Here is a 17,417-nt window from a genome sequence, read left to right as displayed (position 1 = left end):
TTTACATGATTTTTTAAAAAGTATAGAGACAATATATAAAACATGTATATATTCATTTAATGACAAAAACAAATAATTTTAAAAATAGTTTAAAGATGGAAAATATATTTAACTCTTAATAAAATAATATATTTTGTATACAGTTTATATATATACTTTTGCTAAAAAAAAGCTTTAATGACAAATCTATTTATTTATATTTTGAAGGAACTTAATATAAAATTATTTTCTTTAATATCTTTTTATAAAACTTAATCAAAAAATTTATAATAATAGAAAAATAATTAACTTAATTAATAATATTAAATTTTACCTAGATTTGTTTTTCAATTATCCTTAGGAAATATTTTTTGTCCATAGCCAACAACAGTGAATCATTATTTATAAAAAGAACTAAACTTTGTTTGATTAGTGGAAAGTATAGCCGAGAATATTTATATAAATTTTTAGAAAAACGAGTTATTTTACCAAAATCTTTAATATTCACTATTTTAATAAATTCCCTTTTTTCAGTAACTTTTCTATTAATTTAATTTTCTATTCTTATATAGTTATATCAAATTCGTTCTCAAAGAATTTTCTCTTCTTGAATATATATATATATATATATATATATATATATATATATATATATATATATATATATATATATTATGATAAACCAGATATGAGAAATATACTTTCTCAACATTATATTTGAGAATAACTTTTTCTTCTGCCAAACATCCTTAATATTAACAAGTCCTTTTTTATTCTTTTTTAGTATAATGTTATTAACTTAATTTTTTTAATTTTCAATATTAATAATTTAATGCTTTACTGTTTATTATATATAAATATATAGAGGCATCAAAATTCTGCTGATACGAAATGATGTGATACTTTACAATATTTAACAGATTAATAATACACGTCAACTATTGCTTATTTACTTAATATACTTTTAAAAATAATAGAAGACGTTGTAAATTATTTCATGACAAAAGACTTTACTAATTTTTAAATTTGTTTTCCTTAAAAAAATCTGGAAAGAGTGCTTATTTAATAAAAAAATCCAAAATATCGGTCTTGTTGGGAATCGTCAACGTTTGTGCTGGACCTACCATAGAGTATTTATTCTCGGTCTGCTTCGATGGCTGAATATTATTCCTACTTTCTGAAACCAATCAGACAAGTACTTTAAACAAAAACTTTTACTAGCATACATCGCAGGCGTATGTGTCGCAATAAACCCTAGCCACTGATGATCCTTGCGCTTTCAACGGATGTTGACCAAGTTGGCTCGTGAGTGAACACCGACACCAATTATATGTAAAACATTCGTTGCATTGAACCATGACACCAAAGATGAAAAATCAACGATGGAGCAAACACGTGGAATGATTCGTTAGTCATAGAAAGCTAATAACGAGAGAAGGGAACGGTGGTGGTTTTTTCGTCAATGGAATAAAGTTAAAAATGAAACAATACAACTTCATGAAGCCACTTGGCTAAAATTCGAAAAATTTGCCCGGAACTAGGGTATATATTGGAAGGAAGGAATTATTATAACAAGTAAAAGAAAAATTAAATGACCTATTGAGGATTGCATAGTATGGAATCACCCGCAGAGGAACGGGTTCGGGTCTGAATAAAACTGTTTCTGCTTGGTATTATCTCCAGTAATAATTGAAAATAAACTAATATAGAGAGAGAAGTATTGGGTACTGTTATTTTCTTCTAGAGCTAGAAGAAGCCCTAGTTTGTGCCCTCCACACGCTTCTCTGCATACGAATGCTTTGATCATGGCTTCTGCAGCCTCTTCGCTCCTACGAGCTTCTCGCTCCGTGCTTGCTTCCCCTACCCCCACTTCTGTTTATAGAGCCTTCTCTCGCTCCGCTCCTCGCCGATTACCCGGCTCCTCCGCCGCCGCGCGCTCCTTTGGCTCCGCCGTTCCGCGATGGAGCCACGGCGTCGATTGGCGCTCTCCACTCGGCCTCCGCCATCAGATCAGAGCCGTCGCTCCCCTCATCGAACGCTTCCACCGGAAGATCGCCACTAGTGGTACTTCACTGTTATCTCCCACAATATTGGAGCTCTGATTCTTTTGATCTGCTTCGCTTAGCTGAGAATCGTTCTTTTTGGATGCGAATTTTCGTATTTCGATCGAATTTGAAGTTTGAATTGATTGAATTTCCGTTTGCCTTTTTCTTTTCTGGAATCTTCTGTCTGATTGTCAACGAGGTTAAGAGAGGAAAAATCATATATGACCCCAACCTTTAATCCACCATCAATTCATATTATTATTATTGTAATATAGTTGTTTGCCGAAAAAAAAAAGTCATAATATAGTTGTGAAATAACGATGTTAAGAGAAAAGAAATCATATATTCACTCGTGTATTCCCAACCGGGTTTGATTTAAACTGAACGTTATTTAATTCATCAAATATTAATCCATACTGTTATCTCATCATATTATCATTGTCTAATTATTGTTTTTTTTGTTATAGTATTATCATGTTTATTATTTAGTGCTTACGAGTTGTGCTTTATCTGAGTGATATGTAGTTTATCATCTCTAATGTATGCGGCTAAATTTTGTGTTCTGGTCGGTCATCTAACGTAAGTTCCATTTCAGCTCTTGATAATCCTTTCAAGGGAAATCTAACGAGTCTCCCTAAGCCTGGTGGTGGCGAGTTTGGAAAGTTCTACAGCCTTCCGTCTCTCAATGATCCGAGAATTGGTAATTTGCTAGCTTAATTGTTTAATTTTGTTTACTAGAATTTTGGTTATGTAGTTCTATTATCGTATCCTAATGATTAGTGATAAAATCCTAGTTCTTTAAAATAGCGGTGTCTCTTTGTTAATTCTTCTTTGCTGATGGTTTCAACTTCGTGGGTCCTTGACAGATAGGTTACCATACTCTATCAGAATTCTCCTTGAATCAGCCATCCGTAATTGTGACAACTTCCAAGTTACCAAAGAAGATGTTGAGAAGATTATTGACTGGGAAAACTCTTGTGTGAAACAAGTTGAGATTCCTTTCAAGCCTGCTCGCGTTCTACTGCAGGTAACTTGTTCAATACTGGGTGCGGCAAAAGAGTTGTTGTCATGGATGGGTGATATACAAACATTTGGGTCTTTCTTTAACCTGATTTTTCTCCTCACATCAGGATTTTACTGGAGTCCCTGCTGTTGTTGACCTGGCTTGCATGCGTGATGCTATGAATAAGCTTGGCAGTGATTCTAATAAGATCAATCCTCTGGTATACACCTTTCTTATAGTTTTCTTTTCAGTCATTGATGGAGTGATTTCAAATTTTTATGTGCTATGAGAGTTCTGTATGTGCCTTAAACTTGTAATTGTTCTTTAGTAATTATTGGCTTTTTGGTACACAATATTTTTCTTTTTTACTTTGCGTATTATCGACTGTCTAACTGAAGTGACTTTTAAGGGAGTTTATGCGCTGACTTAAAAACTACTTTCTTTAATACTGCTCAGTACTGATTGATATGAGCTTGTACTTAACATACATAAAATTTGATTAGGAGTTTCTTCAAGATCAAATGTTGTTTACTGAATTGTTTTTGAAGTTGTATGTGGTAATAGAGGTTTGAGAGTGAGACTAGTAAGGAAAATACTTTCTATTTTTTTTTAATATTATTTGTAAGAAACTTGTGCTGTTGCACGCATTGCAGGCTATTTTAATTTCCTAGACAGGTCATTTGCTATTTCAAAAACCGTATATTTTGTACTAAATTTAAAAACCATGGCAATGAAGGATTTATTCCAATTTTCCCTGAAAGTGAATCTTCCAGAACTATTTCTTTGAAGTTTGAGTAATTGCTAAACACAGTTTAAAACTAACTGTTGAACCTAGTTATTCTGATTTATGGAAATTTAACAAATAACCCCCATGACCATATTTTCCCTATATGCTATGTTTGCTATAGTACAAGTGTTTCTGACTCTTGGCTATAATTGTTGTCAGGTTCCTGTTGATCTTGTCATTGATCATTCAGTTCAAGTTGATGTAGCAAGGTCAGAGAATGCAGTGCAGGCCAATATGGAGCTTGAGTTCCAGAGAAACAAGGAGAGATTTGCTTTTCTTAAATGGGGGTCTAATGCTTTCCGTAACATGCTTGTTGTTCCTCCTGGTTCTGGTATAGTACATCAGGTAAGCTCTAACCGGACATTAGTAATGATGTTATGTAATATATTTTTTATGGTTATTTATTGTTAATTCCGGGGACTTGTTTATGCCTTGTTGTAGGTTAATCTTGAATATCTTGGACGTGTTGTTTTCAACAATGAAGGCCTGCTTTATCCTGACAGTGTTGTTGGGACTGATTCACATACAACAATGATTGATGGGCTTGGAGTTGCTGGATGGGGTGTTGGGGGTATTGAAGCAGAGGCAGCAATGCTTGGCCAGGTATATTTACATCCAAAGTTTGGTTTACTTTTGGTTAATGTGTTTTGATTGTAATATAGTCCTTCCCTATAGATGTGATTCATTCTGATATTTAGAATTAAGTTTATTTATACAGTGGTGTTCCTAATGCTGTGTACTTTGATAACGACAGCCTATGAGCATGGTGTTACCTGGTGTTGTTGGGTTCAAGTTATCTGGAAAATTGCGGAATGGAGTTACAGCAACTGACTTGGTTCTAACTGTGACACAAATTCTTAGGAAACATGGTGTTGTGGGGAAATTTGTTGAATTTTATGGTAATTAGCCACACTTGCTTTTCCTCATTTGTTGAGCTTATGCTAGACTGTTTCAACTGTTTAACGGTATTCATGGTTTTGTTCTATAGGTGATGGTATGGGTGAGCTATCATTAGCAGATAGGGCCACAATTGCGAATATGTCTCCTGAATATGGTGCAACCATGGGCTTCTTCCCTGTAGATCACGTTACATTACAATACCTCAAGTTAACTGGAAGAAGTGATGAAACTGTAAGTATGAACTCATTATTTTCCAATGATGTGAAATGCTTGTAGGATTTCTTAAATTTCCTTTTTGACATTGTAGGTGGCAATGATAGAGGCCTATCTCAGGGCAAACAAATTGTTTATTGACTATAATGAGGTAATACTAGTTGAATATCCTATGTACTTCTTTTCGACAAACAAACATATGTGAGGGTATGGAAAGTTAATCTATTTACTTTAAATACAGCCTCAACCTGATAGAGTTTATTCATCCTATCTTGAATTGAACCTTGATGAAGTCGAACCATGCATCTCAGGACCCAAGAGGTAAGACACTTCCCTTTTGCAAAACATGTCTTGCATTTAATGTGGGTTTAAAAAAATTCTGCTTTATAATCTGTGGTAATTCATACTGAATACTCCTTCCAGACCTCATGATCGGGTGCCTTTGAAAGAAATGAAGGCTGACTGGCATGCTTGTCTAGACAACAAAGTGGGATTTAAGGTTAGTAATGCTGTGATGGTCAAGTAACTAGGTTAAGTTTGATGTCTTCTTTTTTATATCCATGGTAACTTAGAATTAACTTATATCTAAATGATGATGACAAATTGAAGTTCAGATTGTTGCATCAAACACAAATCGCTTTATTCGTTTACTGAATTATATGACTTTGGCTCTGCAAACTTGGACAATTAAATGGTAGCATCATAAATAGCCCCACCCAATGCACAAGGGAAATGACAACATTATATTAAGAGAGAGAAATTGGTATTTTGTTTCTTGAAATTTGAATCTAAAATATGTTCGATATTACCTGAAGTGAAGTGAGTCCTTTTTACTGATTTTATGACTTTGTTTCTACAAACTTGGGCAATCAAGTGGTAGCATTATAAATAGCCCCATGCAGTGCACAAGAGAAATGACGACATTATGTTAAGAGAAAGAAATTGCTGTTTTCTTGAAACTTCAATCTAAAATATGTTTGATATTATCCGAGGTGAAGTGAGTCCTTTTTACTGATTATATGACTTTGTTTCTGCAAACTTGGGCAATCAAGTGGTAGCATTATAAGTAGCCCCACCCAGTGCATGAGAAACGACGTTAAGAGAAAGAAATTGCCGTTTTCTTGAAACTTCAATCTAAAACATGTTTGATATTATCCGAGGTGAAGTGAGTCCTTTTTACTGATTATATGACTTTGTTTCTGCAAACTTGGGCAATCAAGTGGTAGCATTATAAGTAGCCCTACCCAGTGCATGAGAAATGACGACGTTAAGAGAAAGAAATTGCCAGTTTTCTTTCTTGAAACTTCGATATAAAATATGTTTGATATTAACTGAGGTGAAGTGATTCCTATTTCCCGAATACTGTTCTTCCTTTACTATAGTTCTTATTTTCTATGACAACTGTACCAAGATTTCAGAAAGGGTATGATAATAAGAATGAAAGATATTAATCTTTCTTCTAATATTAACCATTCTAATAGTTTCAAGTTGTACTTTAACTTGGTGACACTGTTGCTGTCACAAAGCATGCAGCTGTTTAATCTTCTTGCATGTTTTCTTTGATTTAGGGATTTGCTATACCAAAAGATGTACAAGGAAAAGTTGCAAAATTTGATTTTCATGGGCAGCCAGCGGAGCTCAAGCATGGTAGTGTTGTGATTGCTGCAATCACAAGCTGTACGAATACATCAAACCCAAGTGTTATGCTTGGGGCTGGTCTCGTGGCAAAGAAGGCACATGATCTTGGTTTGAAGGTTAGGCATCAAAATAGACGTTAGAAACTGTCATCGTGGTACTTCTAAACATGTGCTTAGATGATGTTGTCCAGTTTTCCTTCCACTTCCAAAATTGCCAAATTGTATTCAATGTATGCTGTAAATTTCTAGATTGTAACTGTAGATGCTTTCACTGGTTGCCAGGTTAAGCCATGGGTAAAAACAAGTCTTGCTCCTGGATCTGGAGTTGTTACAAAATATCTACTTCAGAGGTACTTTTCATAGTGGAATATCAATTTTGTAATTTGTATTATAAATGTATTTCCCTGTTCAGTCTGCTCAATTCGTGAAAATTGTATACTAAATTTGAACTTGGTTTACATTTTCTGGTCAGTGGCCTGCAAAAGTACCTAAATGAACAGGGTTTCAATATTGTCGGATTTGGCTGTACCACATGTATTGGCAATTCTGGGGAATTAGACCCGTCAGTAGCTTCCGCTATTTCTGAAAATGGTGAGATATCAAATATAGTTTCTATACTTGAAGCAAATTCTGTCATTTTTGCAATTGTAGTGCTTACGACTTTTTAGATAAACTACTAATCGAATTCTGCTTAACATTTACTAAACTGATTAAATTCTTATAATTGTCTTGGGCAGACATAGTGGCTTCTGCTGTGTTGTCTGGGAACCGTAATTTTGAGGGCCGTGTGCATCCCTTGACAAGAGCTAACTACCTTGCGTCACCACCTCTAGTTGTTGCTTATGCTCTTGCTGGCACAGTATGTTTCCCTAAGCCATATATTGTTCTGTTTATGAAAGGGTTTTTATTATTTCTTTGTTCATATTGTCTTATTTCCATACCTTGTTATTAAGAATGATTAGATTATGATTTTCAAGTACTTTGTTGGAAAAAAAAAAAACTGATATGAAACTGCTGGTCTGGAGTCTGACCACAGACAAATGATGTTGTCTGGTCGATCTTCTTCATATATATATATATATATATATATGTACATGTTCTGGTTCATGCTATTTCTAGTATAGTAGACTTACACTGAATTCAAATCCAGTGTTGTGTTATTTTCAATTCTTTATCAAATTTTTATATCTAGAACTTGGGATCTGGACTTACAATTAGCTATGGGCTTAGGTTGTTTTAATTTTTTCTTCTGTTATGTTTCCCACTAATACGTCCCCGTGTTCTGCCAACTGTATTAGCGTCATCTAGAACATTGTTTTATTAACTAGTCCGTTAAAAGGTTGATGAAATATAAGACCTATTACGTTGAGAGGGTGTTTTTTATTTCCATTTTTTGTTTCTACGATTGACCACAAAACGACCATGTTTTTTCATGTATATTTTGTTTTCAAATATTTGTATATGAAACGGTGAAAATTTCTTGTTTTATTTTTTTTTTATGCTGACATTTATAAATAAGAAACAAAGTTGAAATAATGACATTTTTTGTAATTAAAAGTGGAAGTACAGAAAATCTTGAACATTTTCTGAAACTAAACTTGCCCTTAGAGTGATACACTGTTAACATATCAATTACCTTTTGGTTGAATTACCAGGTGGACATTGACTTTGAAAAGGAGCCAATAGGAACAGGGAAGGATGGAAAGAATATTTACTTGAGGGATATTTGGCCATCCACTCAAGAAATTGCAGATGTAAATGATATTTAAATTCCTCCTTGTGTAAAATTTACAGATTTGACTGTACTGAGATTAACTTTGGTTACTTGATTCATAGGCTGTTCAATCCAGTGTGTTGCCTGACATGTTCCGAAGTACATATGAAGCTATTACCAAAGGTAACACTATGTGGAACCAACTCCAAGTTCCCACCGAGACCCTGTACTCATGGGACCCCAAGTCAACATACATTCATGAACCTCCATACTTCAAGGGCATGACCATGGATCCACCCGGAGCACATGGTGTGAAAGATGCCTACTGTCTGCTGAATTTTGGTGACAGCATAACAACTGATCACATTTCTCCTGCTGGAAACATTAACAAGGACAGTCCAGCTGCAAAATACCTTCTGGAGCGAGGGGTGGAACAAAAAGACTTCAATTCATATGGAAGTCGCCGTGGCAATGATGAAGTGATGGCGAGGGGAACTTTTGCAAACATTCGTCTTGTTAACAAGCTCTTGAATGGGGAGGTTGGCCCCAAGACAGTTCACATTCCCACAGGGGAGAAGCTTTACGTGTTTGATGCCGCGCAGGTAAATTATGTACTAAATAAGTATAACATGCTGTTTCTTGCTGCGTTTGAACTTTTCAAGTGGCTGACTTTTTATTTCGTGTGATATTTACTTTTCTTTCCTAAAGTACTTTCCAAAATTTAAACTAACAACTATTTGCTGACGAGGAAAAACGTTGTTGAATTTTTTTTATAATGCATGTTATATACATCAATAAAATAGGTAATCACTAATTCACGACTTGTTGCAATGACTGCAAGGCTTATTATTGCAACTAAATCTCCAATTTTGGACCCTCCCCTATTGAGCAGAACAATGCATTTTCTAGAAAGTTTTTTAAAAAATTAAACAGTTTAACGTTTACTGAAGAAAAGGAAAAAGGAACTAAGGCAAGGAACTTTTTGGCAAAAACCAACTCCTCTTCTCTACTCTTTTCTCTCTCTCCTCACTATCTTCTTACCCCCAACCAGATCTAAGGTTGTCTCTGGAGTTTACATATATGAAGATTATCAGACAATTTTTATTTTTTAGTTATTTTAACTTCAAGTAGATTTTAAACCAGAAAAGTTGTAAACCAAGTATAGACTGGATAAAGGATCAAAATCCACCGGTTACCTTAATATGAAAGTAAAATATTATTTTTCCAGCTATAGTAGAAGAACTAGTGGGATACCTTTGTGCTAGGACAATGAGATAAACAGTATGATTTTAGCTCTGAGCTTCTAATCCCCATGAATTTTGTTTTACGACAGAGATACAAGGCCGAAGGGAAGGACACCATTGTTCTGGCTGGAGCTGAGTATGGTAGTGGGAGTTCCAGAGATTGGGCCGCTAAGGGTCCCATGCTATTGGTAAGTCACATATAGCCTGTCATTTGGTTGTTTTCATGACATGTCTCGAGACTTATTCCTGACTAGCATGATAACATGTACTTATTTTTGACAGGGTGTCAAAGCTGTGATAGCTAAAAGTTTTGAGAGAATCCATCGTAGTAATTTGGTAGGAATGGGTATTATACCTCTTTGCTTTAAATCTGGTGAGGACGCTGACACATTAGGATTGACCGGTCACGAGCGTTATTCTATTGATCTCCCGAGTAAAATCAGCGAGATAAGGCCTGGCCAAGATGTCACCGTAACAACGGATAATGGAAAATCTTTCACCTGCACAGTTCGCTTCGACACTGAGGTAATTTAAACATGCCCCTTATTCATGTTTGTCCGTTGATGCAATTTAATGTAAATTGTGGTCTATTATTGAGCACCATATTTCGGTGTTCCAAAAACTTGTCCGTAGATTATTGTGTAACACACCCTTGTATTTTCAGGTGGAACTTGCTTACTTTAACAATGGGGGCATACTTCCGTATGTGATCAGGAACCTCACTAAGCAGTGAAGTCATCGTTGATGGAAAATATTAAATGCTGTTGCCACTGCGTGTACACACACCTTTCGAGTGGTAATAAAATGAGATAAATTAAATTCAATAAATAGGAAAGGCAATTTTTTGACACTTCAAGGTGTTTATATTAGGCCTGTAAAACATCGAGTGCATCCATTCTATATTTCTCATGTCTGCGTTCTGTGCCCATTGAACAATGGGGACGATTGTATTTTTGTATAAGCTGACGTGATCCGTGCCGATGGCAGTGAATATTTTTTTAATTTAAATACTCCACTTAATTTTCTTTTAATGTCTACATAGAAGTTGAAACTGAATTGGAGGTGCAGAACTTTCAGCCCACATAATAAGAAAATAATTTTACTTTCAGGCTAAAATTGTGTTATAAATGGATGATAAAGAATTTCTATGATATAGCATTATGTACAGGGTGAGATGGAAATAGCAGTTGTATCAAATTGAGTTTTGAATCTGTTTTTTTATTTTTTATTTTTTATTTTCTTAATCTGTAAGGTTTTTGAGATTTTGTTGGACATTTATAACAGTTTGATCTGGCCTATACATAATTTTATGTCTGACTTTTTGTGACATGTTTCCCTTACAGTTTTGTGGTTGTTCTCCACCACCAATTACATGTTCCATACAAAAATTCACCAATAACGTTCAAAATAGGCGAGGTAATTGTATGTTTCTATTACAATTACAGAAAGATCAGTAATGAAATAGATAATACTTATTTATAACAATTACAGAAAATCAATAATAAAATACATAATATTTATTTGGAATAAGTGCAGAAAATTGATAATAAAATAGATAAAAGGTAAATTAGTAAAAGCATTCTATAACCACTTACAAAATAATTTCATCATAGTCAATACTAAATCAGATGTGAATGAGGTAATAAAAGTATGGATTCACAACTTAAGAATCATGTGCGACAGTAAATCTAGTTTCACAACCGTGGGAATTAAAACCCATTTAAGAGAAAAAAAAAGAAACATTTTGAAAAGAAATCGGTGAAAAATAAATTAAATAATCATGTATGGTGATGAATAAAAAAAATGACCGTCGTACTTATAAATATAATTATCATATCAAATATGTTGATAGGGTTTTGTTTGATAGAAGTAATTAACGGTGAAAGATTTTGTTCATGTCAAGACTTTCAACATTACATCTAATATCTATTTTCTTGTTTTTAAAGATTAGTAATTTATGTCTCAGTTTTTACTTTTACGTTTTAATTTTAGTATCCTATTTTTATGAGAGCCACTTGAAGTAATTCTCATTTTTGAGGATTCTCTTTCAATTTCTTTGATCACATTATTAAGATGCCATAAATAAATAATATGATTTTATATAATAATAACTAATCTTATAATTTAATTGAGTCATTAAATTATTTAAATAAATAAATTTATTAAATGAATATTGAAATATACTTATCTTATTTAAGTATTATAAAAGAGAGTATTTCAAGTTTAAAAGTTGGGTGTTGCTCCCTCCACCACCACTCTATACTTTCTCCACCTCCCCACATTATTTTAAATATATCCTTAAGTTAAAAAGATTTTTACTTTTACCTTATTTTAAATAATTTGAAACCCTAATTTTACTTTTCCAGCACTCACCCATGGAACTTTCTTTTCCTTTCCCCATTTTCGTTTCACCTCCCCACCTCCCGCACTTCCATTGCCGTCGTGGTGTGAAGGAGCGTCGTTGCCGTGGTGTGGAGGAACATCGAGGAGCGTCCAGAGCATCAACCAGCGTGAGGAAGTATACATCAAAAACAAACTCTAAAATAAAAAAAGTAACCTTTAATGGATGTCGACATCCGTTTTTCCTTAAACGGATGTTGACATCCGTTGAAGGATGTCACGTTTAAAGGTTACGTTTTTTATTTTAGGGTTTTATTTCAAGGTTTATTCGAATACGAGGAAGCACGACACACACTGCACCACTCCACACACTGCACCATGAGAGCGATACTGCACCACGAGAGCGATACTGCACCACGAGAGGGAGACTGCTTGATAATTCTTTTCACCATCACCAACCTTTGCAACTTGAAGTATCTCACAACGACGAAAGAAAGAGAAGAAGAAATATAATGTTAAAATGAAAGAAAAATATTTTACTCATGTACGAGACTAGAATAAGTTATTAATGAAATAGGTTGTGAATGGGTAAAATTAAAAAATAATAATCCTAAAAATAAAATTTTACTGAGGAACAAAATAGTAAAAGAGAGGTGGAGGGAGAAAGGTGTGGTGGTGGAGGGAGCAACACCCTTAAAAATTTTATGATACTTGAAATTTTTTTATTGGAAATAACCCAATAGACATACAAGAGAAAAAAAAATGACAAAAGACATATTTAATATAAAATTTCACATTTCTCATACAGATAATAGAATAAATCATTACTATTAAACTAGGTAATCTATTTACACTAGGTAAACTATCATATAATACAATACTAATTGAATTATTTTCAATACTTTTTATTATTTCTCTAATCAATTTTATATTGTTGGCGTTGATAAATTTTGTTAAAATATCAACCACTTGTTAATGAGTATTACAATATATATTAACACTAGTTCTTCTTTGTTAACATGATTTCACAATAAGTAAAATCTTGTTTCAACATACTTGCTTTTTCGATGAGCAATAGGATGTCTAACTAACTTTATAGCTGATTTGTTGTTTATTAGCATTTTAATTGGCTCTTATCTTTCTACTTTTATTTTTGGTATTATTAAGTTTTCAAGCCATAAGGCTTGACATGTTCTCATTAAGGCTGTAACGTAATCAATTTCTCATAAAGATAATGCTATCACTAACTCCTTTTATAAATAAGTATTTGACATATCATAAACACATATCCCATTATACTTTGATTGTCGCTTTTATCATTACACCAATATGAATCACAATAGCTAAATACTTTATTATAAATATTTCTTTCACGTTTTAAAAACAACCCATATTGTAAAGTGTCCTTAACATATTTTAATATTGTCTTAGTTATAAACAAATGAGCAAACCTTGGATGTACCATATATATATATATATATATATATATATATATATATATATATATATTAATTAGCCTCACTCCATAAGTTATGTTTGTTGCACAGAGACCTTAATGAACCTACGATCTATTTATAAAGGTTTCGTGAATTATCTTGTTAGTTCCTTGAACTCTACTTTATACAATAATTAACTGGTTGGACAAAATAACAATATATCATATGAAATTCTTTCAATATTTCAAGTGAATATCTCTTTTGTTGCATGAGAACTCCATCATTAATGAATACAAATTTCATCACCCAAAAATAAGATATTAATCCCAAGTTTTTCATCTTAAATTCCAACCTAATTCTCTTTTTAAACTTCTTTATTTCTACTTTAATGTTGCCAATAACTAATAGGCTATCTATACATATAGGTCACTATCATCAAATAACTCATAGTAGCTCTCACATAAAGTCCAAATCTATATTGAAGTACAACTATAAAAAAGCAATTTATGCTTTTATTTCATGACAAGAGTTGAATATAAAAAAATTTCTACTTTGTTTGCTTATGAACACAACCTTTGGTTGCTCTATAGAGGACAAATCATGCACCTTGTCTTTCATATTTACTACACTCAAACTTTCGAAATTTAGATGCCGAAAATCTTTCATGTTAAATATAATTATGATCTTCCATAATAATTGCAAAAGAATGACTTCCACAAATTTAAATTCTAGTTTTCAAAGTTCTGTTCTTTGATAAATGAACCTTCAAAATTAGTTTTATCTTGCTATAGGAAACTTTCATCACATTTATCTTGACCATTTATTAACCACCAAAAACAGTGAAGAAAATAAGGAAAATTCATAGCCATTAGTACGATAAAAATATATAATATACAATGGGAATATCAGGTTTACATAATATTTATTTTTGATAAAGAAGATAAAAAACTTAAGTTCGATAAAATAAGACTGTGGTTTATATTGACATGTGACATTTAAAAAAATTCAATTCTATTTTAAAAATATATATAAGTATTGACACGCATAACTCGATATTAACTAATAATAGTAAGAAATTGGTATGTATTTTAATTAAGAATAAAAAACATTTTAGCAAAAAAGCTTAAGAGTATTTTAATGGTGCGTTGCTCTTTACAATGTGATCGGAATAAATCTACAAAGAAAAAAAAATTGATTTGTGTTATATAACCATGTGTTACCAATAATAGTCTTCATTTTTCTAATGATTTTTACAGTCTTGTATACAATACTATATAAAAAAATGTGGAAAAGTTTAGGATTTCATGTCCTTCAATACATTAAGTTTAATGGAGATCATTGCTAAAGGTATAGAGTATATATTAAATATATATTATATATTCTCGTTATATAATAATAATGAAAATATATTCATGATAACAAAGAATAATAAAATTATTATTTTTATTATAAAAAAATATTTTAGTTTTAAAAATAATTAAATTTTAAAAGTAGTTAAATCAAGAAAAAACGATTAAATTTAAAAATAAACACTTAAAATGATACTTAAGGATAAAATTGAAAAATAATCTGTGTACAAACAGGTCATTTTTACTTATTTTGTGTGTAATTTTTTTATTATAAAAAGTTATTTTAGTTTTAAAAAATAATTAAATTTAAAAAGGTAATTATATAAGAAAAACGATTAAATTTAAAAACAATTATATATGTGTACATCAAAACGTAGAATTCTCTTAATATATAATATTGTATAGATAAAAAAGGATTACTTTAATAATGCTGCTGCATTTACGGTTTTCCATGACTTCACACAATATAATAAATGCTATCACTGATAACGTGGATACAAAAAATTTAATATTATTAAATTCAACTAAGTTGATTTTAACATCATATAAAATATTATTATTTTTAAATAAAGAATATTTAAAATTATATTTAAATTTTAGTTTGTGTTACGTCTATGTTAAAAAAATTGACTTTATTCTTGACGTAAATGTTGATTTATTTAATTTTAAGCTAATATTATTTTTTAATAAATATAAACATTTATGTTAGTATAAATCCAACACTAGTTTAGTCGATGTTAATGAAATTTGTTTAATGTAATCACTAAAAGAAATAGACCATGACTAATTTTAATGATTGAAAGAAACACAAATGGCATCTAAGTAATTTAGTGATAGAAATAGCAATAAATTAAATTTAAAACGATATTAGTTTTATTCCTAAATCTATTGTTATATAAGTTAAAATATAAGTGTTATTTTCAATTATCGAATTGACAATTGAAAGAAAATGACATTTTAGCACCAACATTAATTTTAGTCCATATTAGTTAGCTCTAAGTAGATGTTAAGTATTTTAATTCTTTTAAATAATTAAAAATTTGTGTAAATTTTATATTGATATCGATTTAACTTATTGATTGAAATAAATATTAAAAGTAAATATAGTTAATGTCGATATTAATATATATTGAAAGTAATTTTATTTATTAATAATTTAATGTTAATTATACAAGTTTTAATATAATATATTTTTAATATTTATTTAATTTAGTGTTGATTAAGTTGGATATTAATTTATATATTATTAATTTAATATCTGTGTGAATAAATATGAATTATAAATTGTTTTCAATCTAAATATTTATTTAAATATGACAAAGATTTTTATTTACAATTTTATGTTCTCTTTTTTCTATATAATTTTTTTCAAATATATATATATATATATTATTCATATTTTCCTTCTTTTTTATAAATATTATATTTTATTTTTATTAAAGCTAAAAGTGTTAAAATATTTTTTTATTAAAACTACTATTATTACCGTCTTCCACATTCAAACAAATTAACTTAAATTGGAAATATATTTCATTTACCATTAACTTAATCCATATTAGAAGTTTTGAATATTATGATAACTAAGACGTAGAAGTTGATAATAATGTTATAAATATGAAGTTATTTAAAATTTAATCAATAGTAAAATAAAAAAATTAAAATAAAGTTCATAATAATGTTTTATATTTGAAGTTATTTAAAATTTAATCAATACTAAAATAAAAAATAAAAATACATTAATATGAATTTAATCAATAATAAACTATTTTAATTAAATATTAATTAAAAATTAAGACTACATTATTAGGATAGGAGTGAAAGTACAGAGAAGGGAGCATGATGGGAAGTTGACCAATGCATTGGGATGATTGATGTTGGAAAAAACTTAAAGAAGATCGCTGCACCAAAAATGTGTGGATGACTTTCTTCTATGGAAATCCATAAGGATTAGCTTTTTTATCATTATAACGATACTTTGAAAATTTCTTTCGTAATATTTTGATAGATTTATATTAATATTTATAATTATTATTATTTAAATAATTTTAAACCAATTACATAATAGCAAAAGTAGTGAAAGTATAATCATTTCACTTTTTTTTAGTGACTCATCTCTAACAGTAAACAGTAATATTTATCATCACATCAAAATCTATTAATTTCATTTTCCGTCAACTTACAACCACTTTCTGGTTCTATCACAAACAATACCTAATTTTGAATGAAGGTAAAAAAAAAATATACACATGTTTTAAGCCAGATATGGGGTGTCTGCTGAAACTTAAATATCGCATTAAATATTAATGTCCTGTATCTTCAGATTTCCCAACCACTTGCAATCAGACATCCTTGTTGCGACCACATGTTTATAGTTCTATTTGTCAGACATCTTAACCGTGAAATTTAGCGGTATTTTTCATGGCTCATATTGTTTATCATTGTTCTGTCATTTCACCTTGGACCAATGTCTTGTGTGTGTGCAGTACATAAACATTTTTCAGACGACTACCTATAATGGAGAGAATTCCTATATACTCATCTCCATAACATTAATACGCCCACATGCACATTTATTGTTACAACTACACCAGAGAATACAAATTTCCTTACTTCAAAAATCTCAAATTAAATCTTATTTATAAATGTTAACCAAGATATATATTTATACTATATTTTAGGTTTTATTATCAATTTTTTATATTTCTCACTAATTAAACTTTTTAGACTTTATTTACAAAATTTTTAAAATCAATCTAAATATATATATTTT

The 17,417-nt window shown here is 30.8% G+C and overlaps 1 protein-coding gene across 1 annotated transcript; it reads left to right on the top strand.

Moving 5' to 3' along the window:
* Positions 1 to 1,671: 1,671 nt before the first annotated feature.
* Positions 1,672 to 10,547, top strand: LOC124820435 (aconitate hydratase, cytoplasmic). Its single transcript, XM_047292120.2, has 20 exons — positions 1,672 to 2,043; positions 2,620 to 2,724; positions 2,891 to 3,051; positions 3,155 to 3,247; positions 3,974 to 4,159; positions 4,256 to 4,417; positions 4,569 to 4,713; positions 4,803 to 4,945; positions 5,022 to 5,078; positions 5,169 to 5,248; positions 5,351 to 5,426; positions 6,496 to 6,681; positions 6,847 to 6,914; positions 7,037 to 7,155; positions 7,302 to 7,423; positions 8,220 to 8,318; positions 8,401 to 8,880; positions 9,612 to 9,710; positions 9,805 to 10,047; positions 10,187 to 10,547. The coding sequence occupies exons 1-20, from the start codon at positions 1,785 to 1,787 to the stop codon at positions 10,253 to 10,255; spliced, it is 2,952 nt and encodes a 983-aa protein (XP_047148076.2). The 5' UTR covers positions 1,672 to 1,784; the 3' UTR covers positions 10,256 to 10,547.
* The last annotated feature ends 6,870 nt before the right edge of the window (positions 10,548 to 17,417 follow it).

This window comes from Vigna umbellata, chromosome 6 (genome assembly GCF_029865625.1).
Source record: "Vigna umbellata cultivar VRB3 chromosome 6, Vumbellata_1.0, whole genome shotgun sequence".
NCBI classification, from domain to species: Eukaryota; Viridiplantae; Streptophyta; class Magnoliopsida; order Fabales; family Fabaceae; genus Vigna; species Vigna umbellata.
This window is presented reverse-complemented; position numbering and strand designations above follow the sequence as displayed.

Coding starts and splice junctions, on each gene's coding strand:
- LOC124820435 (XM_047292120.2), top strand. CDS start 1,785: ATGGCTTCTGCAGCCTCTTCGCTCCTACGAGCTTCTCGCTCCGTGCTT. Junction 2,044..2,619: donor CCGGAAGATCGCCACTAGTG/GTACTTCACTGT, acceptor GTTCCATTTCAG/CTCTTGATAATCCTTTCAAG. Junction 4,160..4,255: donor GTTCTGGTATAGTACATCAG/GTAAGCTCTAAC, acceptor GCCTTGTTGTAG/GTTAATCTTGAATATCTTGG.